Here is a 27,677-nt window from a genome sequence, read left to right as displayed (position 1 = left end):
CACCCTGCTATGGTATGGAGACGGGTGGGGGCCATCTTCCCCTCACTCGTCTCTATACCAAGGAAGGAGACGGACGCGATCACTTCTGCTGCTGCCAACGGCTCCGGTAAGCGGCGGAGGGCACCGGATCGCGGCGGGAGGGGGGGCCCTTTCCCGCCACCAATAAAAGTGATCTTTGGCAAATCTGCCACAGAGACCACTTTTATTTTGTCGCCAGCCGAACACGTGGATACCAGGGTTATGGCAGCTAGCTGCTACCATAGCAACGATATCTGTCTCCAAAGTAGGGACGTACATCGGCGTGCTGTGGTCGGCAAGTGGTTAAACTGACTTCATCTGCAGATTGAAGTTCATACCTTTTGAGCTGTAGATGAAAAAAAACTGTAAGATAAAAAAAAAACATGTTTCTTTTCTTTCTGCTGAGCAATGTTGTTGATAAACATTGCCTGGCTGCTTTTTTTATTTATTTATTTTTGACAGCTCCATTTGCCGGGACTTCGGTTTACACTTCAGCTGTCAACAGGGGAACCCCACTGATAGCTGAATCATTGGTTGGTAAGGAAGCTGTAGCCGCACTCCATCACAACTGATAATTGACAGCTTTTTTTTTTTTCTTTCCTTTTTTTTTTTTTTTTTTTTACATTCTAGCTGTCAGTGGGGGAATCCCACTGTCAGCTGAAAGAATCAAGCTAAAAAAATGTTCAGGTATCGAAGCATTTGCACGAGTACGGATACTCATGCAAATGCTTAATATCAGCACCGATAACGGTAACCAATTCCAGGTACGTTTTAGGGTAGATTTAAACATGCGCCTAAACCTCCCTTTCCTCTGAAGTCCGATCCACGCTCGAATTGTGCTTCAGACGCCACTGACCGACAGTGAGGAAGCAATATGACACCTCCTTACCGCCTCTTTTTAACCCCATTTTTTGCTGGCAAATGTGCCGCCACTGTATGCATTGCACGCGTTTGCGGGGCTTCTCCATTTGCTTGAATCTGTAGCATTCGACGGCACCCACCAATGTTGGGTAAACTTCTAAACGTCTAAATTCAGCTTTATTCTCTAGCTGTCATTTCCCAGTGCAGGTTTGAATGGAAATGGTTGCTGTAGCAGTCTGATGGCGTTGACTTTGTACCCCCTCTGTCTAAACTAGATTTAAATTTTGACTATAGTGGATATTGATCGGTGTAGGCACAAAAATAGGTGAACAGTTGATCAGGCTAATTAGAAGTGTTAAAAAAGAAAAGAAAAAAACTGCGCTGTCTTAAAGCGGTAGTAAACCCGCTGACACTTTTTTTTTTTTTTTTGTATACACCTGTAAGGTAAAAGGCATAATGAGCTAGTATGCACCGCATACTAGCTCATTATGAAATACTTACCTTAGAACGAGGCATCGGTATCTTACCTGGTCCATGCCGAGGTTGCAGACATGTTGCCTTGGCGTGTCTTCCGGGTATCGCGGCTCCAGCGCTGTGAGTGGCCGAAGCCGCGATGTCGTCACTCCCGCGCATGCGCGCTGGAGATTTCTTTCCGGCAAGGTCTGGCTTCTGCCGGGCCTTCAGCCGAGAATCCCCTGTGCGCATGCGCCGCTGCAGTCAGCGGCTCATTGCAAGGGGAATATCTCCTAAACCGTACAGGTTTAGGAGATTTTTTTTTTTTACCTACAGGTAAGCCTTATTATAGGCTTACCTGTAGGTAAAAGTTAACATTTTGACTATACAACCGCTTTAAAGTGATAAATAATAGCTGCCAGCACAACAGAAATCTGTGAATATGTGAACAAATGGGAAAGTGGTAAAGTGCAGCACTAAAAGTGAAGGTGAAAGTGAGATTCCCCTGACGGGATCAAACTAGTAACAAACCATTTCTGATGTGCATAAATCATGATAAAATACATACAATATTACTCTACTATACAAACAACAATAATAATGATGATGTTTACATAAACCAACAGTGCATATATACTGTGTGTATGTATGTATATATATATATATATATATATATATATATATATATATATATATATTAGAATGAAAGTTTCTAAGGTGACTCCAATATATAAAGTGACTTGCAAGATAAATCTGTGAACTAGTCTGTTGATAATCCACCACCAAAAGGAAAGAGGCTTACCAGACAAGTTGAACCCAACTAGACATACACCTGATGAGTCAACAGAGCTTGTGGTGTAACACACCCAGGGAAGAAAATCAGCATACACGGTTTTCCATGTAGACCAATCAGGCAGGGGTCCATCACAATATATAACATCAATGGGTATCCACCAAGGGAACAGTGACCAAAGATCAAGAACGGATCCTCCCAGTATTATATATGGTAAAAGGAAAAAAATTAGAAGTGTTTTTCTATGAACATCTAGCAACTTTTTTTCTTTTTTAAAAAACAAACATTTTTTGAAATGGCAGTGGGAATGTGACCGATATTATTCCCTGAAATGATTCTGTGCTTTGCCCTAGCTGCATATTTGTCCTTTAAAGTATAACTCCATTTCTGGTAAGATCAACAGGTAATTTTTGTACTTGCTGAAAATGTTTTTGAATGGAATGGCTGCATAAGTTTTAATTTTTCGGGATGTTACGTTTTTTGTTTTTAGGTTTAGATCCTTTTTTTATTTTTGTGTTTTCCTTCTGTTTTTTTTTTTTTTTTTTGTGAAAATGCAAAGCTTTATACATGGTGATGATTTTGAAAAATACCAGCACATGTAATGCTGTGACACACACAAGGTCTTTCCACTAGAAGGAATGTAGTCTCTCTTTAAAATGAAACACATGTTTCTGTGCATTGGCAAATCTTATTTTTGGGAATAACTTAACATTTTAACTGATTTGGCCACTGCTAGTAATTAATAGCTTTTGGCTGTGCCTGGCCTCTTCTTTTTTCCAGCAGGCAGTATGTTAGCAGAATTTAGTGGCAGGTTAAGAGATTAGGACTGTGCAGGGCTGGAGTGAATGGAAAAGTCTGGGCTCTGGGAGGGTTTGTTATATCCTCTGTCCACAGAAGATGCTGATTTTGTTGGCTGCTGCAACAAACTGTCCCTTGTGTTTCCTCCCTGGTGAATTCTGAATGCGGTGGAGGGGAAAAAACTCAAAGAAAGGATATCATCTTCGGCGTTACGGTTTTTTTTTGTTTTTTTTTTGATTGGTGGTGACTTACTTCCCTTTTTAAAAGAGCTGTGGCATTTGTCAGAGGAGGTATTCATTACATATACAGTTTGTTTCTGCCCTTGTTCATATACAGACACACACACACACACACACACACCCTCCCTTCTCATAGAAACTATGCAGTACAAGCTTCTGAAAATTAAAAAAAACATGCACAGATGAATAGAACAATGATTTCTAATCCCTTATTTCATAGAGTGCCAGTACATAGAGCCAATAACATCACTTTCTGTTTCAGTTGAGCTTTCGTTCTATTTTACCTGCAATAGTCAAACCAGCACAAATACATTTGGGCCCTTTTCACAAATGCGGGGACCGTTCATTTCATCAGTTTATCAGTGCTCATCCGTTTGTTTGGTTTATTTGTTTTTTTTTTTTTGTTTTTTTACATCCACTACCAATGCAAAAACGGATGAAAAACTGACCATTTGTCAGTTTACATCCGTTTTTCGTCCAATCTGTTTTTTTTTAATGGAAGGAGAAAAAGAGCTTTAATCAGAGGATGCGGATGCAAACTGATGTATATGGATGATCATCCATTTACATCAGTTTTTCCATAGAGATGCATTAATGTCCGTTTTTCATATGTCAAAGGATGGATGTAAAACAAACGGACAGCATGTGTGAAAGGAGCCTTAGGGCTTATTTACGTTACCCTCTGTAGCGCAAATATGAGTTGAATGGATCATGTTTGGTGGGTGGTATTGCCCACCAAACGTGGCAGTGGCGATAAATTTTGCCCTGCTGCAGTGCAAAGCAGCACATCTTATACCTCTGCCTGCTAACCTTGCAGCTTAAGAGGTTGATGGGTGGTAATAAAGCTTCTCGGCTGCATGTTTTTAACCCCCCCCCCAAGTGTAAACGAGAGACGGCTACAGAGGTCTGTACCTATGATGGTGCCGCTAATGGAAATCCATCCCAGGCAAGTCAGTAATCCTTAGGCCGACCATACATGAACCAAATCCTGCTGAACCAGCCAAGTTTTGAACCATTAATTGGCAGGCTGAATTTACAAACTAGTTGATTAATCAATCAACTTGGATACTACAAACCTGTCGGATTAGTTTGCGATTATAGTAAGATGTTGTTATAGCTGCTAGCGATAATCAAGGTCTTCTCCTGCCAAGACGGCTCTGCCACCGCCCCCTGCTGGGAAAAGACAGTTGCTTGGCAGGAGGGATTTTCCTGTCAACACGGTCTTTGTTAATGGTGTGGGGGCGGTGCAAATTTCTTTCCTGCAACCTATGGCCTGCCTTTAAAGTATGTTACCCCAAAGATAAAATTCCATGTATATGTCTGTTTAATGATGTTGTACTGGTTAAACTTCGTCTTTTCCTTGTTGAACACACCAAGCACGGAATCCGCTCTGTAGCATAGCTATGCTTTGCTGAATAAAGAATCAGGATGCAGTGCCCATGAATGACATGCCTGTCTCGTCTGTAGTCAATTTAGCTGCCCCCCCCCATCCAGCCCTGCTGTGTTGATTGCCAGCTGCTCCCAAAGTTGAAAAGAATGGCCTCGGAACAAGTGTCCCCATTAGATCATTTCCCCTCACCTCTTATTTTGAGGACAACGCCAAAATTTTACATTTCTCCTCGCTTTTTTCGGGGGTAACAATGCTCGTCCGTGCAAGGTCATATGTTTTTGCATGAGTTGTTTGTCTGCTTAGGTTTTCTAGGATTCTAGCGAGTTCTGGAGTGTGTATAAATGTGGTGGAGCTGATGTGAAGGATTTTCTTTGTACTCCATTAAACATAGTGTAATATTGTATGTGTGTGTTTTATCAAATTCAGAAGCTCTCTAAACTCTGTATATAAAGGGGCCATGTAACCTCATTGCAATTTTAGAAGACTCCCAAATCCCTCTGAGTTGTAAAGGTTTGCTCCACCGCCTGTCACCATGGATAGTGCAGGGAGACCAGATCTGTACAAATTGTCAGATGGAAGCCCAATGCAGATCTAACACTACCTACTTCTTTATTACCCCTTTTAAAGTGATACTAAAGTCTTGTGGTGTTTTTTGTTAAATAACAAACATGTTATACTTACCTGCTCTGTGCAGTTGGTTTTGCACAGAACAGCCCAGATCCTTCTCTTCTTGGGTCCCTCACTGACGCTCCTGGCCCCTCCCTCCTGCTAAGTGACCCCACAGCAAGCAGCTTGCTATGGGGCACCTGAGCTGAGCCGCTGCGCTGTGTGTCCATTTCGACATGGAGCCGCAGCTCTGCCCCACCCCCTCACTATCCTGATTGGCTCACTCGCTTTGATTGACAGTAGCGGGAGCCAGTGGCGCCCACTGTGTGCCTCAGCCAATCAGGAGGGGGAGTCCCGGACAGCCGAGTCTCTTATGCACATTGCTGGATTGAGATGGGCTCAGGTAAGTTTTTGGGGGGCTGCTGCACACAGGTTTTTTTTTTATCTGAATGCATTCAGATAAAAAAACCTTCTGCTTTAAGAACCGCTTTAAAACCATGATCTGTTTTTCTTTAATGGGAACACAAGCTATAACCTTGTTTGGGGTTCCGATTCTAGTGTATAGTGTTACAGAATTCCTTTTATTGGATGACATTCGGCACATTTGCCATCTGACCTCACATGTATTGTACCTGATTGTGTGACCGGCTCAGAGGCACTCCCTGGCTCCATTACAGAGGGGGGAGCACCTATTCTACAACTTGTCCTGCTGTGACAGCAGACTGAAACCAATTTCTGGAGTGTGAGAAGGGACAGTTGAGGTGTGACTAATGTTTTGATTGTGAAAGAGCAGATCTGTGTTGAGTTGTATGTATAGTCATGATGTCGACTAGCCCCTGGAGCCCAAAGAGGTCATGCTGAGTTCAGGAATGCTATAAGGAAAACTGTAAAAATATTGACTGCATCATAGTCCTTCTTTTTTTTTTTTTTTTGGAATCACAATGACTTGGCAATTTTTCTTATGAAAAAGATGCCAAATTTAGTGGAATAAAGAATTCCCAATAATATGGTATACATGACTATCCACATTTCTTTTTTATTTACCTGAATCAGGGATGGAGGTACATTCATTGTGCCTCATTTAAAGTCCCAAAACTCCCCCCTCTCATTTACATGACTATCCAATAAATTCCTATGAATGTTAGTGTTTGGGGGGGTTATTGGAAATTGTCCTAAGCAGACAGTGAATTTCTATTCTTGAAATCCCTATAAAAAAACAATTTTAGTTAAACCACTAAATATACACAAACCATTTCCACCAAGTATGTAGAGCAGGGGTAGGCAACCCCCGGCACACGAAGCCTCTTCTGCTGGCACTCGGCTCCCTCCCCATCAGCAGAGCAGCACAGGGAATTGTCAATGAGACACTAATGCATTCCAATTTAGAATTCCCCACGTCACACCTGCACTGAGGGGGAAGCACTGCGCCCCCACACATTGTAAAAGATGGGAAACATTGGTTCTTTAACTTTGCTGTACCTGGGATAGTCAGCTCTTGTGATGGGTAAGAGATTGGGTGCAGTTCTGCCGGGGGGGGGCGGTCACTGTTTCCAGGAGGAGGAGAACTGTCATTGGCCACTGCTAAAAGCCAATCACAGTCCTGCTAGTCCCGCCCACTATCTGGAGGAAAATGACTCTCTTGGTTGCCACTACCAATCTCAGAAAGAAGGGATTTCACTGTGATTGGGAAAACCACAATTGGGAAACAGTTTGTGGAATTACTGTTTAGCTTCTGGGAACTTTTTTGAAATTATTCCTGATCCTTTTTTGTCACTTACTACTGAACCCCTCTGCACTCTGTGCCCCTTTTAAGCCAGAGCCAGTATTCAGCGCAATGAAAATCACACCCAACTTGTGCTGCGGTGCGGAGCGCCACACTTTTCCTCAGGGGCCCAACTTATGATCCTGCACACAGGCCCACTGCTTTCAGAAAATCCCCCTGACCTGAGCTCATCATTGTGCATCCATTCCATATGCTGGTGTGTGACATCACATACATCCCATACAAGCGCGTGGGCTGAATACAAGAGGTGGATCAGCCGGATGAGTGTGCCAGGACAGGTAGATGTGTCTCATCTCTTCTTCCTTTCACCACTCTGCATATCACGCATTTCATAGATGAGATGAGGGTACAGTGGTGGGGAAAATGAGCAGGAGGGGTTCAGAGGTGGGGCGGAAGAGCAGGAGGGTACAGCGGTGGGGCAGACGTACAGGGAGGTACAGTGGTGGGAGAGATGAGAAGGGGGTTCAGCAGTGGGACAGAAGAGCAGGGGGGTTCAGTGATGGGGCAGATGAGCAGGGGGGGTTCAGTGTTGGGCCAGATGTGAAAGGAGGTGTATTGGTGGGACAGATGAGCCGGGGGTTTCAGTGGTTGGGCAGGAGAGCAGGGGGAACAGAGTTGAGACAGATGAGCAGATAAGTTCAGTGTTAGGACAGATGAGAAGATGGTTCAGCGGTGAGACAGAAGAGCATGGGGGTACGGTGGTGGAGCAAATGTGCAGGGAGGTACAGTGGTGGGGCAGATGTACAGGTGGTTACAGTGGTGGGACAGAAAAGCAGGGGGGTAAAGTGGTGGGTCAGATGTGCAGGGGATTACAGTGGTGGGACAGATGAGAAAGGGGGTAAATTGGTGGGGCGGATGAGCAGGGGTTACAGTAGTGGGACCGAAGAGCAGGGGTTACAGTGGTGGGGCAGATGTACACGGAGTTACAGTGGTGAGACAGATGTAGAGGGGGGTAAATTGGTGGGGCGGAAGAGCAGGGCTTACAGTGGTGGGACAGAAGAGCAGGGGTTACAGTGGTGGGGCAGATGTGCAGGGGGTTACAGTGGTGGGGCAGATGTGCAGGGGGTTACAGTGGTGGGGCAGATGTGCAGGGGGTTACAGTGGTGGGGCAGATGTGCAGGGGGTTACAGTGGTGGGGCAGATGAGCAGGGGGTTACAGTGGTGGGGCAGATGAGCAGGGGGTCACAGTGGTGGGGCAGATGAGCAGGGGGTTACAGTGGTGGGGCAGATGAGGCAGGGGGGTACAGTGGTGGGGCAGATGAGGCAGGGGGGTACAGTGGTGGGGCAGATGAGGCAGGGGGGTACAGTGGTGGGGCAGATGGTGCAGGGGGGTACAGTGGTGGGGCAGATGGTGCAGGGGGGTACAGTGGTGGGGCAGATGAGGCAGGGGGGTACAGTGGTGGGGCAGATGGTGCAGGGGGGGTACAGTGGTGGGGCAGATGAGGCAGGGAGTTACAGTGGTGGGACAGATTTGCAGGGGGACAGTGATCTGAGGTGTGAAGGTGCAGAAATTGGGGCTGATCTGAGGCGTGAGAGTGCAGGATGTTAATTTCTCACTATTAAGTCGTTTACAACATTTACTTTATAAAAAAATCCTTTTCGTGATTGAGAGTGTGAAGTTGACATTTTTTTGTTATAAAAAAAAATGGGCTCCAAGAATGTGAGGAGAGGGGTTGGCCAGACTAGAGGCTCTGGATGCCTGCTCCTTAACAACCAGCGTCTTTGTTCCATGTGACCCCAAAATCACACCTAAATACACACCCTGTGTGCATTTTTGGTACCTTTTCCATAGAACTAAATAGAAGGCGCTTTTGGTGCGCTCTTAAAAAGCACACCAAAGAGGCTGCATGCAGGACTTTTTCAAACTGCAGCGCAGCAGTGTGAAAAGTCACATAGAATTTAAAGGGAAATACTTTTGATGTGCTTTTGTCACACTGGAAATGTGCCTTCTAGTGGGTCAAAAGCACATAAGTGTGAAAGGAACCTTATTTAGGGTATAACAGGATACCATGTGAATGCCCTCCCATGACAGCATGCAGTGGTTCTTTTTCCCTCACGGAAGCTGTCACTTTTGAAACTGGAAAAGCTGTGCAGGGCTACAGCCACATCTTTCATTTATGGAGATCTATGAATGGTAAACTACAAATCCCAATTGCCACGGCAGCCGGCGGATGTGTAGTTCTCAATGGAACGAGAGTGTGGTATTCACCACATTGGCAGTCTATTGACACATTTTTCAGCTCTCCAACTGAAAGCCCATGCCTTGGTACAAACAGGGAGCTGGAGAAAGAGTCTGCAGAAGCCTGCTGGTGGGTGCAATGCTTTGCAGGTTCCTATTAAAAAATTTACCGTTGCACTTTTTTTTTTTTTTGGGTGGACTTGCATGGTTGTAAAGGCACAGGGTTTTTATCTTCATGCATAAGCATGAAGTTAAAAACCTTCTGTGTGTAGCAGCCCCTCCCCCCAATACGTAGCTGAGCCCCCTCAATGTCCATGAGAGCCTTGCCATTGGTTCCCGCTGCTGTCAACAAGTGAGCAAATAAGGTGACTGAGGGGGTGGGAGCCAAGCCGCAGCTCCATTTGTGAATGGACACACAGAGCCGCAGCTTGGGAGTGTGCCAGCTTGGGTGCGCAACCAGCTTGCTGTGGGGGCACCTGGCAGAAGGGAGGGGCCAGGAGCGCCGGCGTGGGACCCGAGAAGAAGGAGCTGGGCTGCTCTGTGCAAAACCATTACACAGAGCAGATAAGTGTAAACTGTTTGTTTAAAAAAAAAAAAAAAAAAAAGGTTTTATTATTGCTTTAACTTTACTATATGCCTGCATTAGGCATACAAAAAACTTTGCATTTCAAAAAGGTGTGTGTGAAGCAATTGCACAATCCATTCAATCCTCTACCATGTGCCTGCAATGCCAAATATCATATTTTCCAGATCTGTGTGCTCAGCACCTCTTCCTCACCTTCTGCCTGTTTTATCACCACACCACCCCGATCCTCCGTCTCTGCCTTTTCTGTCTCTCTCTCAATGACCCCGCTGAGGAAATTTTCCTTTTGCTTCATGTCCCTGTAACACCCAAATAAATAAAAAAAGAGGGAAGCAGTTGTCACCAGCACAACCATCCTCCAGGTGATTTTGTTTTGTGTGTCCCTATTGGCCAGATTTCCTATCACTTCTTTCTGATAGCAAGTGAGGGTAATTCTGCAAATAGGAACAGAAATGGCAGTAGATGGATGGAGATGCCTGAGTTGTACACTACAGGAAAGTTGTTATTTTGATCTACTGACGTTAATTATTTTTGTTTCTCATTATTGCCAGAGTGTATCTGGCATGACTGTACTCATTATAACTTTTTATGCTCTCTGTTCTTCCCTTAGATCTGATTTTTCTCCAGGGATCAGAAGTTATATTTAAAGTAGCTCTAAGTTTGCTGGGGAGTCATAAACCCCTAATATTACAGCAAGAAAACCTTGAATCCATTGTAGAATTCATAAAGAACACACTTCCGAACCTGGGATTGGTTCAGATGGAGAAGACAATAAACCAGGTGATGTAGTTAATCATGTGTATTTTTGTTTTCTGTTGTTGACAAAGTGGTGGAGCACTTAAAGGAAAGTGTCACTGGATTGCATCCAATTCCTGTAGCATCCTGTAACTTACAAAAGTATGCAAAATAATTATTTAACAAATTTCCTTGCTTTTATCAAAATCAAGTAGAAGTACTTGTGTATTCTGCTGGGTTCTTGTTTTGGGTATTGTGCAGTCGAAGGCATATGTGGTGGATAACAATGTTGCACATCACCAATGACTGAAGCGTTCTTCATTATGTATACTGTAGTGCCTAAAGCAGATCGTTGGGTCATACAAGCTTTTTTTTTCTGCTTTCTTTTTCTTATGGAATTTAAATTGAGCAAAGGTAAGTAAATGTTATGGTGAAGTCTCATTGAAATAAAGTTTAATGTACTTTACTTGTATGTCATATTTTATTGGAGAATATCATCCAAGTTTCATGGTTGGAAACAGTGTAGTAGTAGCATCCCGTTCCTGTACATGTTAATCTCCTGTCCGTTCGGTTTATGCTGATTGTATTTCCAAAGACTTCCCCTTTTCAAGTCAATTAAAGTGATTATAAAGGATTTTTTTTTTTTTTAATAACAAACATCTTTATACTTGCCTGCTCTGTGCAATGGAATTGCACAGAGCGGCACATAACCTCCTTTTCTCGTGAATGCATTAAAGTAAAAAATGTTTAGGCTTTAGAGACAATTTAATTATAAAGCTGTATTCCAGGAATTTAAGGCACTCTGAGTTAAGCCCAAGGAGAGGTTAATTATTTTTATCTGACATGGTTTGTGTTCGAGCAGCATAGCTTCTGGAGCTCTGACGCTAAACTCAGCTGTTGTCAGCCCCTTCAAATGTAGAGTCAGTACAGCTACTATGCCCACCCCTTTTCTCCTCCTATCCAATCAGTGAACTCATTCACCATATTCAAAGGCTTCTGTAAGTGAGCAGCAAAAGAGCGGGCATAGCTGCTCTCTGTGCTTCTCTCCTCTCTCACAGATTCTAGCAGAGCCATAAACCTGTCAGATATAAATTATAGTGATAATCCAGTGATGTGACAAACAGCTATTAGGCCTTAAAGGAGTTCTAAAGTCTCATGGTTTTTCACCTTAATACATTCTATGCATTAAGGTGAAAAACCTTCTGTGCTGCAGAGACCCCCTTTTTTTTTTTTTTTACCTGAACCCAATCGTTCCAGCAACGAGAACGAACCCAGGAGCTCCAGCCGATGTCTCGGGTCCTCATTGGATAGATTGATAGCAGAAGGAGCCATTGGCTCCCGCTGCTGTCAATAAATCCAGTGAAGCCGGGGGAGGGGCTGAGTCCTGCTGCCTGTGTCAATGGACGCAGCAGCAGGTCTCAGGAGGGGAGGGGCCAGGAACGCCGCCGGGGGACCCCAGAAAAAGAGGGTCGGGCCGCTCTGTGCAAAACCCTTGTTAAACTCAGTTTTTTGAGTTTAGGCAAATTTTTTTTTTTTTTTTTTTTTTTTTTTCCCCTATGCCCTTGAACTCCCCTCTGTTATCCTGTGTCTATGCACACATGGACATTTTTTAGCAATTTAGTAGCAGGGTAGTTTAGAAGATATTTTCTGAACGCCCTCAAACCGCATTCAGGAGAGGGAATTTTGACCACAAAGAACGCTGTTAAACTCGAAAGGCTGGACGCGTTTAGCACTGAAATAAACTCCAAACACTGATAAACTCTGATAACCTTGTCTAAACTGGTTTGATATAATGCAGCTTAGGTGAGTTTATAACACTGATATTCTCCTGCCAGGATAAACAGCGTTTACAAGAAACCAGTGTGCATGAGTACATATACCTCTAGCGGGCGGCACAGCCAGGTCAGATAACACGTCATAAAAACATTGCTAATAAAGTATGTATTTGCACAAATTAAACATTTAACAAAAAAGTCAAAAATATATGAGAAATTGAGCAACGTGGCAGGACAAAAGAAAAGTAATTAAATATTGTGCCTCAGATTCACTACTTTAGAAAATTTAAATCTGAAGAATGAATTCTCAAATCGCCAAGACAAATATCTACCAAAAAGATGTTGAAGACCAGGGCTGGCCATGCATGGATCAAAGTTCAGTTGTTTCAGCAGGGACCAGTCGAATTTTCGGTCCATATATGTGCGGGGGGGAGGGTGAGCTCTACCGATCGACTTCTGTACCACCACCCTGTCAGATACCACCACCCTGCTCCACCGGTCTAGGCTCCTGATGTCCTCCAATACCAGGGCAGGGTCTGGACGTGAGGATGTCGAGGGACAGTCCACTGCCGTGGGAGCGGAGGATCAGATAAATAAACCAGTTTCTCTTCCCTAGACAATACAAGCAATTAATCCTTGCAGCGCGGGCACAGCCTCCCCTCGTGGTATAATTTTTTTTTTTTTACCTGCCTGGAGTTGGGCTTTATAGAAGTAGAGCCAAAGACCTACCAACACCCCTACCCCCCTGTTACTCTCCTTTTTGAAATTTAATCATCCCTGCTCTGCACCTGCCTCTGTCTGTTTTTTGGATTTTGGATCTGCTGTGTGGCCACAGTATGCTCCGCTCTTTGTGCCCTCTACAGCCCGTTGTCCCTGCCTACACAGGTAGTTGGGAATACAGGGCTCACAGCGTGTTGTCTACAGGACTCACAGTGGGAAGATCTGACAGGTGGGTACAGTACGGAATGGAGGGGTGGAAATGGGAGTGCTCAGGTTTTAGTTGTATGTTATTTAGGAGAGACAAGGGGAACCCTTCTGGTGTTCCAGATGAAACTTGCAGTGCCGCTCTATGCTGAGACAGAGATCTCCCAGCCAGTTGCAGTGAAAGGAGCTGGTGTCAGTGCAACATTCAGAGATGTAAGAGCATTCTCAAAAAGAAGGGCGCTGCTCACCAACCCAGTGCATTAGTATGCAGATGAATGTGGCCTCAGCAGCGTCGCTCCAGCCGTGCCCCCCTGACATGTTTCGCCCCGATCACCGGGTTTTTGTCACAGAGGTGGGAAAAAACAGTCAGGCATGGGTTTATATACAGTTGTGCTCATAAGTTTACATACCCTAGCAGAATGTATTATTTCTTGGCCATTTTTTAGAGAATATGAATGATAAAACTACATTTTCTTTCATTCATGGTTAGTGTTTGGCTGAATCCATTTATTATCAATCAACTGTGTTTACTCTTTTTAAATCATAATAATAGCAGAAACTACCCAAATGACCCTGATCAAAAGTTTACATACCCAAGTTCTTAATATCGTGTATTGCCCCCTTTGACATCAATGACAGTTTGAAGTCTTATGTGGTATTTGTGGATGAGTCTCTTTTATCTTCTCAGATGGTAAAGCTGCCTATTCCTCTGGGCAAAAAGCTTCCAGTTCCTGTAAATTCTTGGGCTGTCTTGCATGAACTGCATGTTTTGAGATCTCCCCAGAGTGGCTCAATGATATTGAGGTCAGGAGACTGAGATGGCCACTCCAGATCCTTCACTTTATTCTGCTGTAGCCAATGACAGGTCGACTTGGCCTTGTATCTTGCATCATTGTCATGCTGGAATGTCCAAGTACTTCCCATGCGCAGCTTCTTTTTTGATAACATACTGCATTCATCTTGCCAACAATTTTGACCAAATTTCCTGTGCCTTTTTGTAGCTCACACATCCCCAAAACATCAGCGACCCACCTCAGTATCTTTCATCATAGGCCTTGTTGACTCCCCTCCAAATGCAGTATTTATGGTTGTGGCCAAAGTGCTAAATTTTGGTCTCATCACTCCAAATGACTTTGAGCCAGAAGGTTTGAGGCTTGTCTCTGTGCTGTTTGGCTTATTGTAAGCGGGATACTTTGTGGTATTTGCGTAGTAATGGCTTTCTTCTGGTGACTCAACCGTGCAGCCCATCTTTCTTCAAGTGCCTCTTTATTGTGCATCTTGAAACAGCCACACCACATGTTTTCATAGTCCTGTATTTCACCTGAAGTTATTTGTGGGTTTTTCTTTGCATCCCGAACAATTTTCCTGGCAGTTGTGGCTGAAATTTTAGTTAGTCTATCTGGACCGTGGTTTGGTTTCAACAGAACCCCTCATTTTCCACTTCTTGATTAGAGTTTGAACACTGCTGATTGGCATTCTCAATTCCTTGGATATCTTTTTATATCCCTTTCCTGTTTTATGCAGTTCAACTACCTTTTCCCGCAGGTCCTGTAACAATTATTTTGCTTTCCCCATGACTCAGAATCCAGAAACGTCAGTGCAGCACTGGATGAAAGATCCAAGGGTCTGTGAGGAGTCCAGAAACTCATTGATCTTTTATACACACACAGTAATTACAAGCAAACAGATCACAGGTGACGATAGTTACCTTTTAATTCAAACCCATTTGTGCCAACTTGTGTGCGTATTATCGGGCCAAAATCACCAGGGTATGTAAACTTTTGATCACGGTCATTTGGGTAGTTTCTGTTGCCATTATGATTTAACCACTTGCCGACCGCCTCACGCATATATACGTGAGCAGAGCGGCACGGGCAGGCAAAATCACGTACCTGGTACGTGATTTCCTTCCCGCGGGCGGGGGGTCCGATCGGACCCCCCCCCCGGTGCCAGCGGCGGTCGGCATTTGTCTAGGAGCGATCAGAGATGAGGGGGAGGCCATCCGATCGTGGCCCCCCCCTCGCGATCGCTCCCAGCCAATGAGAAACATCCCCTGCCTCTGTATAGTACACAGAGGCAGAGGATGTGATGTCATCTCTCCTCGGCTGGCCAGTTTCCGTTCCAGCACCGAGGAGAGAAGACATGTAAGTGCACCAACACACACACACACAACACAGTAGAACATGCCAGGCACACTAAACACCCCCGATCGCCCCCCAATCACCCCCCCCCCCTGTCACAAACTGACACCAAGCAGGTTTTTTTGTTTTGTTTTGTTTTTTTCCTGATTACTGCATAGTGTCAGTTTGTGACAGTTAGCAGTGGTAGGACAGTTAGTATTACCCCCCTGTAGGTCTAGGGTACCCCCCTAACCCCCCCTAATAAAGTTTTAACCCCTTGATCACCCCCTGTCACCAGTGTCGCTAAGCGATCATTTTTCTGATCGCTGTATTAGTGTCACTGGTGACGCTAGTTAGGAACGTAAATATTTAGGTTCGCTGTCAGCGTTTTATAGCGACAGGGACCCCCATATACTATCTAATAAATGTTTTAACCCCTTGATTGCCCCCTAGTTAACCCTTTCACCACTGATCACTGTATAACTGTTACGGGTGACGCTGGTTAGTTAGTTTATTTTTTATAGTGTCAGGGCACCCGCCGTTTATTACCGAATAAAGGTTTAGCCCCCTGATCGCCCGGCGGTGATATGCGTCGCCCCAGGCAGCGTCAGATTAGCGCCAGTACCGCGAACACCCACGCACGCACCGTACACGCACCGTACACCTCCCTTAGTGGTATAGTATCTGAACGCATCAATATCTGATCCGATCAGATCTATACTAACGTCCCCAGCAGTTTAGGGTTCCCAAAAACGCAGTGTTAGCGGGATCAGCCCAGATACCTGCTAGCACCTGCGTTTTGCCCCTCCGCCCAGCCCACCCAAGTGCAGTATCGATCGATCACTGTCACTTACAAAACACTAAACGCATAACTGCAGCGTTCGCAGAGTCAGGCCTGATCCCTGCGATCGCTAACAGTTTTTTTGGTAGCATTTTGGTGAACTGGCAAGCACCAGCCCCAAGCAGCGTCAGATTAGCGCCAGTACCACTAACACCCACGCACGCACCGTACACCTCCCTTAGTGGTATAGTATCTGATCGGATCAATATCTGATCCGATCAGATCTATACTAGCGTCCCCAGCAGTTTAGGGTTCCCAAAAACGCAGTGTTAGTGGGATCAGCCCAGATACCTGCTAGCACCTGCGTTTTGCCCCTCCGCCCGGCCCAGCCCAGCCCACCCAAGTGCAGTATCGATCGATCACTGTCACTTTTTTTTGTAACGTTTTGGTGAACTGGCAAGCGCCAGCGGCCTAGTACACCCAGGTCGTAGTCAAACCAGCACTGCAGTAACACTTGGTGACGTGGCGAGTCCCATAAGTGCAGTTCAAGCTGGTGAGGTGGCAAGCACAAGTAGTGTCCCGCTGCCACCAAGAAGACAAACACAGGCCCGTCGTGCCCATAATGCCCTTCCTGCTGCATTCGCCAATCCTAATTGGGAACCCACCACTTCTGCAGCGCCCGTACTTCCCCCATTCACATCCCCAACCAAATGCAGTCGGCTGCATGAGAGGCATTTATATGTCCTCCCGAGTACCCCTACCCACCGAACCCCCCCAAAAAAGATGTGTCTGCAGCAAACGCGGATATAGGCGTGACACCCGCTATTATTGTCCCTCCTGTCCTGATAATCCTGGTCTTTGCATTGGTGAATGTTTTGAACGCTACCATTCACTAGTTGAGTATTAGCGTAGGGTACAGCATTGCACAGACTAGGCACACTTTCACAGGGTCTCCCAAGATGCCATCACATTTTGAGAGACCCGAACCTGGAACCGGTTACAGTTATAAAAGTTACAGTTACAAAAAAAAAGTGTAAAAAAAAAAAAGAAAACACAAACAAAAATAAAAAAAAATAGTTGTCGTTTTATTGTTCTCTCTCTCTCTATTCTCTCTCTGGTGTTCTGCTCTTTTTTACTGTATTCTATTCTGCAATGTTTTATTGTTATTATGTTTTATCATGTTTGCTTTTCAGGTATGCAATTTTTTATACTTTACCGTTTACTGTGCTTTATTGTTAACCATTTTTTTGTCTTCAGGTACGCCATTCACGACTTTGAGTGGTTATACCAGAATGATGCCTGCAGGTTTAGGTATCATCTTGGTATCATTCTTTTCAGCCAGCGGTCGGCTTTCATGTAAAAGCAATCCTAGCGGCTAATTAGCCTCTAGACTGCTTTTACAAGCAGTGGGAGGGAATGCCCCCCCACCGTCTTCTGTGTTTTTCTCTGGCTCTCCTGTCTCAACAGGGAACCTGAGAATGCAGCCGGTGATTCAGCCAGCTGACCATAGAGCTGATCAGAGACCAGAGTGGCTCCAAACATCTCTATGGCCTAAGAAACCGGAAGCTACGAGCATTTTATGACTTAGATTTCGCCGGATGTAAACAGCGCCATTGGGAAATTGGGAAAGCATTTTATCACACCGATCTTGGTGTGGTCAGATGCTTTGAGGGCAGAGGAGAAATCTAGGGTCTAATAGACCCCAATTTTTTCAAAAAAGAGTACCTGTCACTACCTATTGCTATCATAGGGGATATTTACATTCCCTGAGATAACAATAAAAATTATTTAAAAAAAAATATGAAAGGAACAGTTTAAAAATAAGATAAAAAAGCAAAAAAATAATAAAGAAAAAAAAAAAAAAAAAAAAGCACCCCTGTCCCCCCTGCTCTCGCGCTAAGGCGAACGCAAGCGTCGGTCTGGCGTCAAATGTAAACAGCAATTGCACCATGCATGTGAGGTATCACCGCGAAGGTCAGATCGAGGGCAGTAATTTTAGCAGTAGACCTCCTCTGTAAATCTAAAGTGGTAACCTGTAAAGGCTTTTAAAGGCTTTTAAAAATGTATTAATTTTGTTGCCACTGCACGTTTGTGCGCAATTGTAAAGCATGTCATGTTTGGTATCCATGTACTCGGCCTAAGATCATCTTTTTTATTTCATCAAACATTTGGGCAATATAGTGTGTTTTAGTGCATTAAAATTTAAAAAAGTGTGTTTTTTCCACAAAAAATGCGTTTGAAAAATCGCTGCGCAATTACTGTGTGAAAAAAAAAAAAAGAAACACCCACCATTTTAATCTGTAGGGCATTTGCTTTAAAATAATATATAATGTTTGGGGGTTCAAAGTAATTTTCTTGCAAAAAAAAATAATTTTTTCATGTAATCAAAAAGTGTCAGAAAGGGCTTTGTCTTCAAGTGGTTAGAAGAGTGGGTGATGTGTGACGTAAGCTTCTAAATGTTGTGCATAAAATGCCAGGACAGTTCAAACCCCCCCAAATGACCCCATTTTGGAAAGTAGACACCCCAAGCTATTTGCTGAGAGGCATGTAGAGTCCATGGAATATTTTATATTGTGACACAAGTTGCGGGAAAGAGACACATTTTTTTTTTTTTTTTTTTTTTGCACAAAGTTGTCACTAAATGTTATATTGCTCAAACATGCCATGGGGATTTGTGAAATTACACCCCAAAATAAATTCTGTTGCTTCTCCTGAGTACGGGGATACCACATGTGTGGGACTTTTTGGGAGCCTAGCCGCGTACGGGACCCCGAAAACCAAGAACCGCCTTCAGGCTTTCTAAGGCCGTAAATTTTTGATTTCACTCTTCACTGCCTATCACAGTTTCGGAGGCCATGGAAAGCCCAGGTGGCACAAAACCCCCCCAAATGACCCCATTTTGGAAAGTAGACACCCCAAGCTATTTGCTTAGAGGTATAGTGAGTATTTTGCAGACCTCACTTTTTGTCACAAGGTTTTGAAAATTGAAAAAAGAAAAAAAAAATTTTTTTTTTCTGGTCTTTCTTCATTTTCAAAAACAAATGAGAGCTGCAAAATACTCACCATGCCTCTCAGCAAATAGCTTGGGGTGTCTACTTTCCAAAATGGGGTCATTTGGGGGGGGGGTTGTGCCATCTTGGCATTTTATGGCCTTCAAAACTGTGATAGGTAGTGAGGAGTGAAATCAAAAATGTATGCCCTTAGAAATCCTGAAGGTGGTGCTGGGTTTTCGGGGCCCCGTACGCGGCTAGGCTCCCAAAAAGTGCCACACATGTGGTATCCCCGTACTCAGGAGAAGCAGCTGAATGTATTTTGGGGTGCAATTCCACATATGCCCATGGCCTGTGTGAGCAATATATCATTTAGTGACAACTTTTTGTAAATTTTTTTTTTTTTTTTTGTCATTATTCAATCACTTGGGACAAAAAAAATAAATATTCAATGGGCTCAACATGCCTCTCAGCAATTTCCTTGGGGTGTCTACTTTCCAAAATGGGGTCATTTGGGGGGGGTTGTACTGCCTATGCCATTTTAGCACCTCAAGAAATGACATAGGCAGTCATAAACTAAAAGCTGTGTAAATTCCAGAAAATGTACCCTAGTTTGTAGACGCTATAACTTTTGCGCAAACCATTAAATATACGCTTATTGACATTTTTTTTACCAAAGACATGTGGCCGAATACATTTTGGCCTAAATGTATGACTAAAATTTAGTTTATTGGATTTTTTTTATAACAAAAAGTAGAAAATATCATTTTTTTTCAAAATTTTCAGTCTTTTTCCGTTTATAGCGCAAAAAATAAAAACGGCAGAGGTGATCAAATACCATCAAAAGAAAGCTCTATTTGTGGGAAGAAAAGGACGCAAATTTCGTTTGGGTACAGCATTGCATGACCGCGCAATTAGCAGTTAAAGCGACGCAGTGCCGAATTGTAAAAAGTGCTCTGGTCAGGAAGGGGGTAAATCCTTCCGGGGCTGAAGTGGTTAAAGAGTAAACACAGTTGATTGGTAATAAATGGCTTCAGCCAAACACTAACCACGAGTGAAAGGAAAGTTTTTGTGTTATTATTCATATTCTTTGAAAAATGGCTAAGAAATCATAAATTCTGCCAGGGTATGTAAACCTATGAGCACAACTGTAAGCATCATCAGCTGTGAGAAGAAACAATACAGGTGTATGTAGGGGAACCCTTTCTAGTATAACTGATCATAAGCATATAGCAGAAGGGGAATGCAGCCAATGTAAGGTTTTCTTCTGTTGCCTTACGTCGGGGGCAACAAAACGGTTAAGGGCTAGAGGGATCACTAATTTAGGTAGGGCCTCGGGTCTTTGTATTCCTACATCTTATACAGTCCATAACCGTACCTTTTATGTTTTATCTGTAGGTGTTTGAAATGAACATTTCAAAGCAGCTGCAAGACTATGAGGTGGAGTATCATGTTCTGCAAGACGAACTAATAGACTCATCACCGCTCAGTGACAATCAGAGAATAAATAAGTTAGAAAAGGCAAATAATGGCTTGCGCAAACAAAACTTTGACCTTCTGGAGGAGTTGCAGGTATGTACATACTGAAAGACACAAATTAACAGTTTACAAAGCATATTTGTTCTCTTTCTGCTGAGTCTGTATTTGTGGTATTCTATTTACCCTTTTTTTTTTTTTTTTTTTTTTTTTTACATAAATGTTTCCATTATTGCAGAATGAAGCACTGTCCTGTATAATGTGATGTACAGCTAAAAGGGTGTTTGAAAATGTAAATCAATGTAAAGACAACATTTGAGAAACATTACAATTGATGTTTGTAGATCGCCTTATTCCTTGTATAGCTTTCTTATTAAGTTTAAGATCGAAGTAGTTGTGTTTTTATTTTATTCAAAATGTTGCTTTTAGGCTTGTTTTATTTTTTCAAACACAATAAACCATATTTATCCTTATACTTCTTTCCTGTTCAACTTTTTTTCTAAATTGCTTAAAGACCTGAATTTATTTTATACTGGAGGTCTTGTGTAACAGAACAAAAAAAAAAAGGTTAAATCAGAGCAAAAAAATGTCTAAACAATCCACCGCCCCATGGGTAGCCCCACGACCTATATGAAATGCAGTAGATTGTGGAGAACAATTCTACATTGTGACTTAAATCAGAAACTGCCTAGGTCTTTCCAGAATTTATCTTGGGAGGTTCATGCCTTTTAGGTTTCCTCATCCTAATCTGTCCACCCTAGATTGCTTGGACAATTTAGTTTAGCTGATTTTGCAATACCCTTTTACAACTTAAAATTCAATAATACCTTAACTCTTAACCATCATCGGGAACCCAGACCTTTTTCTTCCTACCACTTGGGTCCTAAAGCATGGTTTTCCCCCTCCTTTTTGTTTTTGGTTATGTCTTGGTTGCACACATTTATAACGTTTTGAAACTTTAGCACTTTCCTGTAAATTTTCCTGAAATATTTATTTCAGGAAAATAATTACCACAAAATATAACCAACAAAGTCTTCTGATTAAAATATCACATTTGTACGCTAAGGCTTAAAGGATAATGTGCATTTACTATTTTTTTAATGAGTCTGGAAAGCATTGCACCAGTGATCAGTAGATTGCTGGTGCCATGCTGGTCTCCTGCAGACTGTCAGTGTGAGCTGTGTGCCTGTACATTGTATGTCCAGGCAGTTTCACACTGACAGGAAAGCTCAATGAACTACCAGAGCGCTCAAAAGCGCTCTGGTAGTTTATGGAGCACTACAAGCCGACAGCCGCAAAGAGTGTCGGTACTTGTAGTTCAGAACTCTGTAAAATGAATGATGCGGCTGTGTGGGCTGTCGCTTTAAAATTGCTGCAGCAATGGGAACATGTTACACCCTAAAAACAGGTGAACACATGTTCCCAAAGGTGGACTTCTCCTTTTTTTTTTTTTTTTTTTACAATGATACGAGTACACAGGTACCTGCAAATTTTCTCGCTGGAGTCAAATTTTAATTTATCCGATCCAATCATTTTTTGTTATAATATACCATACAAACAAAATGTTCTGAATACCATTCTTAGACCTGCAAAATGCCTCCCATGATACCTGTATGTTTTTTCTTTTGTTCTCTAGGTATCTAAAGGAAGAATCCAAAGTCTGGAATCCACAGTTGACAATCTTCAAAGCAATGAGGCCAAATTAAAGCAGGCGCTTTGCACGTTGGAACTGGAGAGATCAGCCATGTTAACAACAATAGAAGAACTGAAAAAACAGATCATGGTCTACCAGGAGAACGGTGTTCAGTTTGAGCAGAAACCCTGAGAACATTGCTAGTACTGAATGGAAGTGATACCAGCAGTGTTTGGGCCATGTCCCTTCTATTCACTGTGCATTCACCTTCTTTATAGAGCTTGAGTGGAGCATTTTGTGTCTCAGGAAAGAGAATGTCAATGTTCACACTATTTTCAACCTTTACCTTCATTCCTACAAGTGGCAACTTCCATATTGCTTTAAAATATCTTTCTAAAGACAACCTAACACTTGGAAGATGATTATAAAGAGAGAGAAAAAAATGGTCCATAAGGGTTTAGAAAGAAAGACGCAGCATTTGAGGTGTACCTCCTGTAAAGGAAGCCATTTTGTAGATTTAAAAACATATTCAACCTACCAAGTCACCAGAATCAAGTGATCTCATATATAGTCTTTTGAAATAACATAAATGCAAAGTAGAGTGATGTGCTACACAGTATACAAAGGAAACTTGTACTGAGATATAATATGGTGCTTGTACTTTTTGGCCTTCTGAAAATGCTAGTAGCTTGACTGTCTCTGGTTTTAATATCTTCAGCCACTGTCCTTGTACAAGCATTCAACTGCGTAAAATTAGAACTGATGGTCTGCATATGTTTTCAGACTCAGTAGGTATTAAAACTACTGAATGTGAGGGCCAGATCATTTGAATTTTCAGTCACCAATGTCAGCCTATTTATTTTGCCACGTCCAGGTCCAGTTTTCCTTTTAATGATTAGTCGGCAAGGTAACAAAGGGTAGTTGATTGACTGCACCTCCTGTCTTTGCATCTTTTTTAAAGCTTCTATGATGTCACTAGTTACTGTGACCTGATAGGCTGCTGTCTCCTCAGTAAGATTTCCTCACCTTATGCACCTCATTTATCAAAGTGTTTTAATTTTTTACACTTTTATTTTTAATTCACCTTTATATATTTTTTTTTAAGTATTTAGGTAAGGAAATATTATGCAGCAACTACTGATTATTTTGTTCATGTGTAAACTTGCTGTTTAAGCTGAAGGATGTATGAAAGACTGAATGTCCTTTTGTTAGTAACAAAACAATGCATCATCTTTCATTGCCATGTATTTTATGTATAGCTTCCCTGATAAATGTGCAGATATTGCAGCGCTAAAGTGGAGCGAAACAATGTGAGGTCCGAGTATTTGCATTTTATTTTTTATTGAACTACATATTTATAACTATATATTAATAGTTTTTTTACAAATACAATGTATTTTTAAACCTTTAATGGCTGCTGTGCTTTTGACCTAATAATGTAGAAATATTTGGGGACTCCATCATCCATAAAGATTATTTTATAAATGGCTTTAATATTGTTCCAGTTCAAATTCCTAGTCTCCTTTTTAGGATCATTTGTCACTTTCAGAGATGAATGTTGGTTGCTTGGTAAAGTAAAGCTGTCTCTGGAAGCAGGTGCAAACATTTTGTTCTTGGTGATCTCCATGATTATCTGGACACAGGTTCATTCACAATTTTTATAATGGAGATTTTGACAAGCATCAGCGCCTATGTCAGATGCCTTTCTCTAAGGTTGCCATCTAGCACTAAAAGCTCCCATGTCTCACTGTCAGTTTGGTCGAGGACAGAACACACGCTTTAAACCTTACATATGAAGTCATGGCTATGCAAGCATTGCCTCTGTGAGCTGAACAATGGCAGCCTTCAAAGCTGGATGGGAAACTCTATATTAACAAATAGCTGTCCTGGCTGGTTCTTTTTTAAGATTCACAAAATTAGGAATATTGGTTTTGACATTGGGTGAAAGATGTTGGCAGCTCTAAAATGTAATCTTATTAAAATTTCCTTCACTTTTATGCATATTGAGCACCGATGGTAACTTTATGGCTGCCGGTATCAGTAGGAAATAGATGTCTTGGCCACTATGTCTATTAATATTTTGAAACGCGCTGCAAAAAAAGTTCTGGTTTTATATGGAGAGTAAATTCACCTTTGATTACCTTGGAGTTTTATAGCTATTGCATTGGTTTTCTAGAGTCTGGGCCTTTTTGTCATTGGGTGCAGTAGGCATGAGTCTGAAAACCCAGGGTGGCTTCTACTGTGCAACCTCAGTTAACTAAGCCGCCCCCTCACAATTGTGTTTTCGAGGTGTGATCTATTGCAACATGTCAACATTCTAAGTAGGAAACTGCATAATAGTGAAATCTTGGTTCGTCAGCTGCATCAAAATTGTATTCCCATCTGGCTTCTAATTGGATATCTCCTAAATGTAAGAAGCTGGGCCTGACATACATATAACTTTGCATTCTGTGGCTTGTGGTTATACAAGTCACAGGTTATTACTTGGAGTGTGACATAAAACACAAAAATGTGGACAAATAAAAGATCTGTGCCCCCAGAGATTTACATAAGGTCGACACTGAGATAATAGAACAGGCTAAAATTATATAGTTTTTCAGCCCTGTTTTTTATTTAAAGACCATCTCTTAAAAAAACCCACCCCTGCTGTGGGGACCCCCCCCATCACTGCAAAGGTTAGATGATTGTTTAGTCATAGAGCATAAAGAAGTAGATAGTGCTGTGACTGGTCCCCTACAGCCTGATTGCATTCCGGTTAACGTCCCCGTATTGACGAGTATTGACTGTATTGATGATGGCGAGATTCTACCAACCTAGGCTTTGGGCGGAGGAGGAGAGTGCTGGAGTGGGGTGTAAGGTATGTGATGGAGCCTTTTCATCTCTCTCCTAGACTTACCGAGTATTTAACCCTTGCAGTTGGGGGGAAGCATTGCAGGGGTAGATATTTTTTTTTTTTTTTTTTTTCACTAGAGTTGGGTTTAATGATGAAATTAAAAATCTAAAATATTAACCAGTTCAGCTGTCATCCTAGCCAGTGCTGAAACATGGTGCTCTGGGTAGCACTGAAGAGATAAATGTGCAAGTACAAAGTGTATGCTTACAGATTAGTCTGTCACCTGCCAAAATCAAAGATTGATTGTTGCTGTATCACTGTTTGCCTGTGCTTCTTGCATCACTCCTCTATGCAATTAATGTAGGAGTAAACTCCCTTTGTTGATTTTTTACATATAGGTAAGTCTATAATAAGGCTTGCCTATAGGTACAGTAAATATCTCCTAAATGTGCACCTTGTAAAGTGGTTCTTGTGCTACAATCAGATCAGATTCCATTCTCTGGTTTTCATAAAATAAATACATTTCATGTATTTAATTGATAGCTGTTGCTAGTTTCCTGCTTTATATAGGCATTGCAATCTACTAGGTTTGAGGCACACTGGTTGTAAATAAACTCGGCTCACAATAAACTAAACTACCACAGGGGTCTTACTGGCTTTTTCAGCAACACATTCATTGATAATGAATTGCAAAGTGCACAAACCTGTAGCACCTGATTTATTTTTTATTTAATTTTTTTGCACTTGACTGTAGAGCCAGCTAAAGATAAATTCTGATTGGTTGGCACTGGATGTTTATTATACATTTAAAAGTACGGATCAACCTGTAACATTGTTTTTTTCTTAAAACCAAAGATTCTTTTTTTTCACAGATTTCACATACATATTTAAAACAGTTTTTGCACTTGAAAATATTGCATAACCATTACACCTGAATTATTTTTCTTAGGTTCATCATTTTGGCTCTACTGTATTTTATACCTAAACGTGCAGCTTTGAGAGTCTGATTTAGGTAGGTGACAACTGGATGTTCTTTTAAAACTGAATACATACCTGCACATACTCACAAATTGTATTTGAAAAGTATATATAAAAATTATCCCAAACCTGTTCACCCCTTTAATTTATGCACGTTTTATGGATCCTCTCACAGGACCATGTTTGAGTAAATCACTGTTTTTCATTGATTGTTGGTGCTTGGGCTTTTTTAAACCTCACCTCTGTTTACCATTCAGATATAAAGGAGCACACAGAGTATCAGGATAGACGGTTTGCAGAATACAAAATGTTACCAGCAGTTGGCCATGTATCTTGAATCACAGCTCCAGGTTTCAGTTGAAGTGAGTAACTGGTTGGTGGGAATCCTTCTGGGCTATTACGCAGTTTACAGGGAGGGTTGGAATTGGATAAATAGTTTCATTTTTACATAAACAGATTTTCATATGAACATTATGACAAGTGACTTGAGTTCCAGGAAAAAGTTCAGGATTCTACAAGTGCTACCTCTTTCACCATCTTACTCAAACAAGACTGGTAGTTTTGGCTGGGAGTCTTCAGTTTATGTGCCCTTAAATATACAGTATTTCTAATGTGTCCTTTATAGTACGGATTTAGAACCATTTCCAGCAGGTTATATAGGGCTGGTTCCTCTTCCATATTTCAAGCAGGCAGTGTTATTCTTTTAAAAGTGAGGAACCTTTTCTGTATAAAAAGAATGTACATATTTATTACCACTGATGTAATTAATGTTCTGCATTTCTTGTGTTCATTCATATTTACATCCATAAACTGCTGTTTTATGTCTTTTGACATGGATATTGTAAAGAACTCTAAAATGTACCATGCTAAGTCATTAAAAAACAAAATAATTTTATGAACTGTATTTTTTTTTTTTTTTCATTATATGGAAGTTTCTAAATTACAGAATATATCCTTCCCATTATATGGCTTTCTATGCCTGTCCCTGGGGTCATTTTCCAGCACTGTACAAATTAATGGACACTGAAAGCAGAGCCTTCCCACTCCGTTTTCCCCTGTTAGGGACTTTTCACACTGGTGCTCTGTTCATCCGCGTGTGTTCAGATAAAAAAAACAGGACAGCAATTCACTCCTATGGGATTGTTGATATAAACGGATGATCATCCATTTACATCTGCCTGCATCCATGGCGATTTATCACCATTTTTTTAACCACTTAACCTCCAGAAAGTTTTACCCCTTTCATGACTGGACCATTTTTTGCTATTCAGAATTGCGCTACTGTAACTACTTACATACCGGGCCAATTCTGGCATGCCTCTCCTACATGTACAAATCATAATTTTTCTTGCTAGAAAATTACTCGGAACCCCCAAGCATTACATATACAGTATCTCACAAAAGTGAGTACACCCCTCACATTTTTGTAAATATTTTATTATATCTTTTTATGTGACAACACTGAAGAAATTTGCTACAATGTAAAGTAGTGAGTGTACAGCTTGTATAACAGTGTAAATTTGCTGTCCCCTCAAAATAACTCAACACACAGCCATTAATGTCTAAACAGCTGACAAGAAACGTGAGTACACCCCTAAGTGAAAATGTCCAAATTGGGCCCAATAGCCATTTTCCCTCCCTGGTGTCATGTGACTCATTAGTGTTACAAGGTCTCAGGTCGGGTGCAGGTGTGTTAAATTTGTTATCGCTCTTACTCTTATACTGGTCA

General features: G+C 42.1%; 1 protein-coding gene across 8 annotated transcripts in view; it reads left to right on the top strand.

Annotated features, from left to right (window-relative positions):
• TBC1D1 (TBC1 domain family member 1) overlaps positions 1–26,843 on the top strand; it is a 373,516-nt gene extending 346,673 nt beyond the window's left edge. For all 8 annotated transcript variants that reach the window (XM_073608893.1, XM_073608877.1, XM_073608932.1 and 5 more), the window contains 3 exons: positions 10,314–10,483; positions 20,427–20,600; positions 22,141–26,843. In XM_073608893.1, coding sequence (XP_073464994.1) covers positions 10,314–10,483; positions 20,427–20,600; positions 22,141–22,329 — 533 coding nt within the window. In that variant the 3' untranslated portion in view covers positions 22,330–26,843. The remainder of the gene's footprint in view (positions 1–10,313; positions 10,484–20,426; positions 20,601–22,140) is intronic.
• Positions 26,844–27,677: the final 834 nt, after the last annotated feature.

The sequence above is a fragment of the Aquarana catesbeiana genome, linkage group LG01, assembly GCF_042186555.1.
Source record: "Aquarana catesbeiana isolate 2022-GZ linkage group LG01, ASM4218655v1, whole genome shotgun sequence".
NCBI classification, from domain to species: Eukaryota; Metazoa; Chordata; class Amphibia; order Anura; family Ranidae; genus Aquarana; species Aquarana catesbeiana.
The sequence above is the reverse complement of the archived record's forward strand: the minus strand, read 5'-3'. Positions and strand labels throughout refer to the sequence as shown.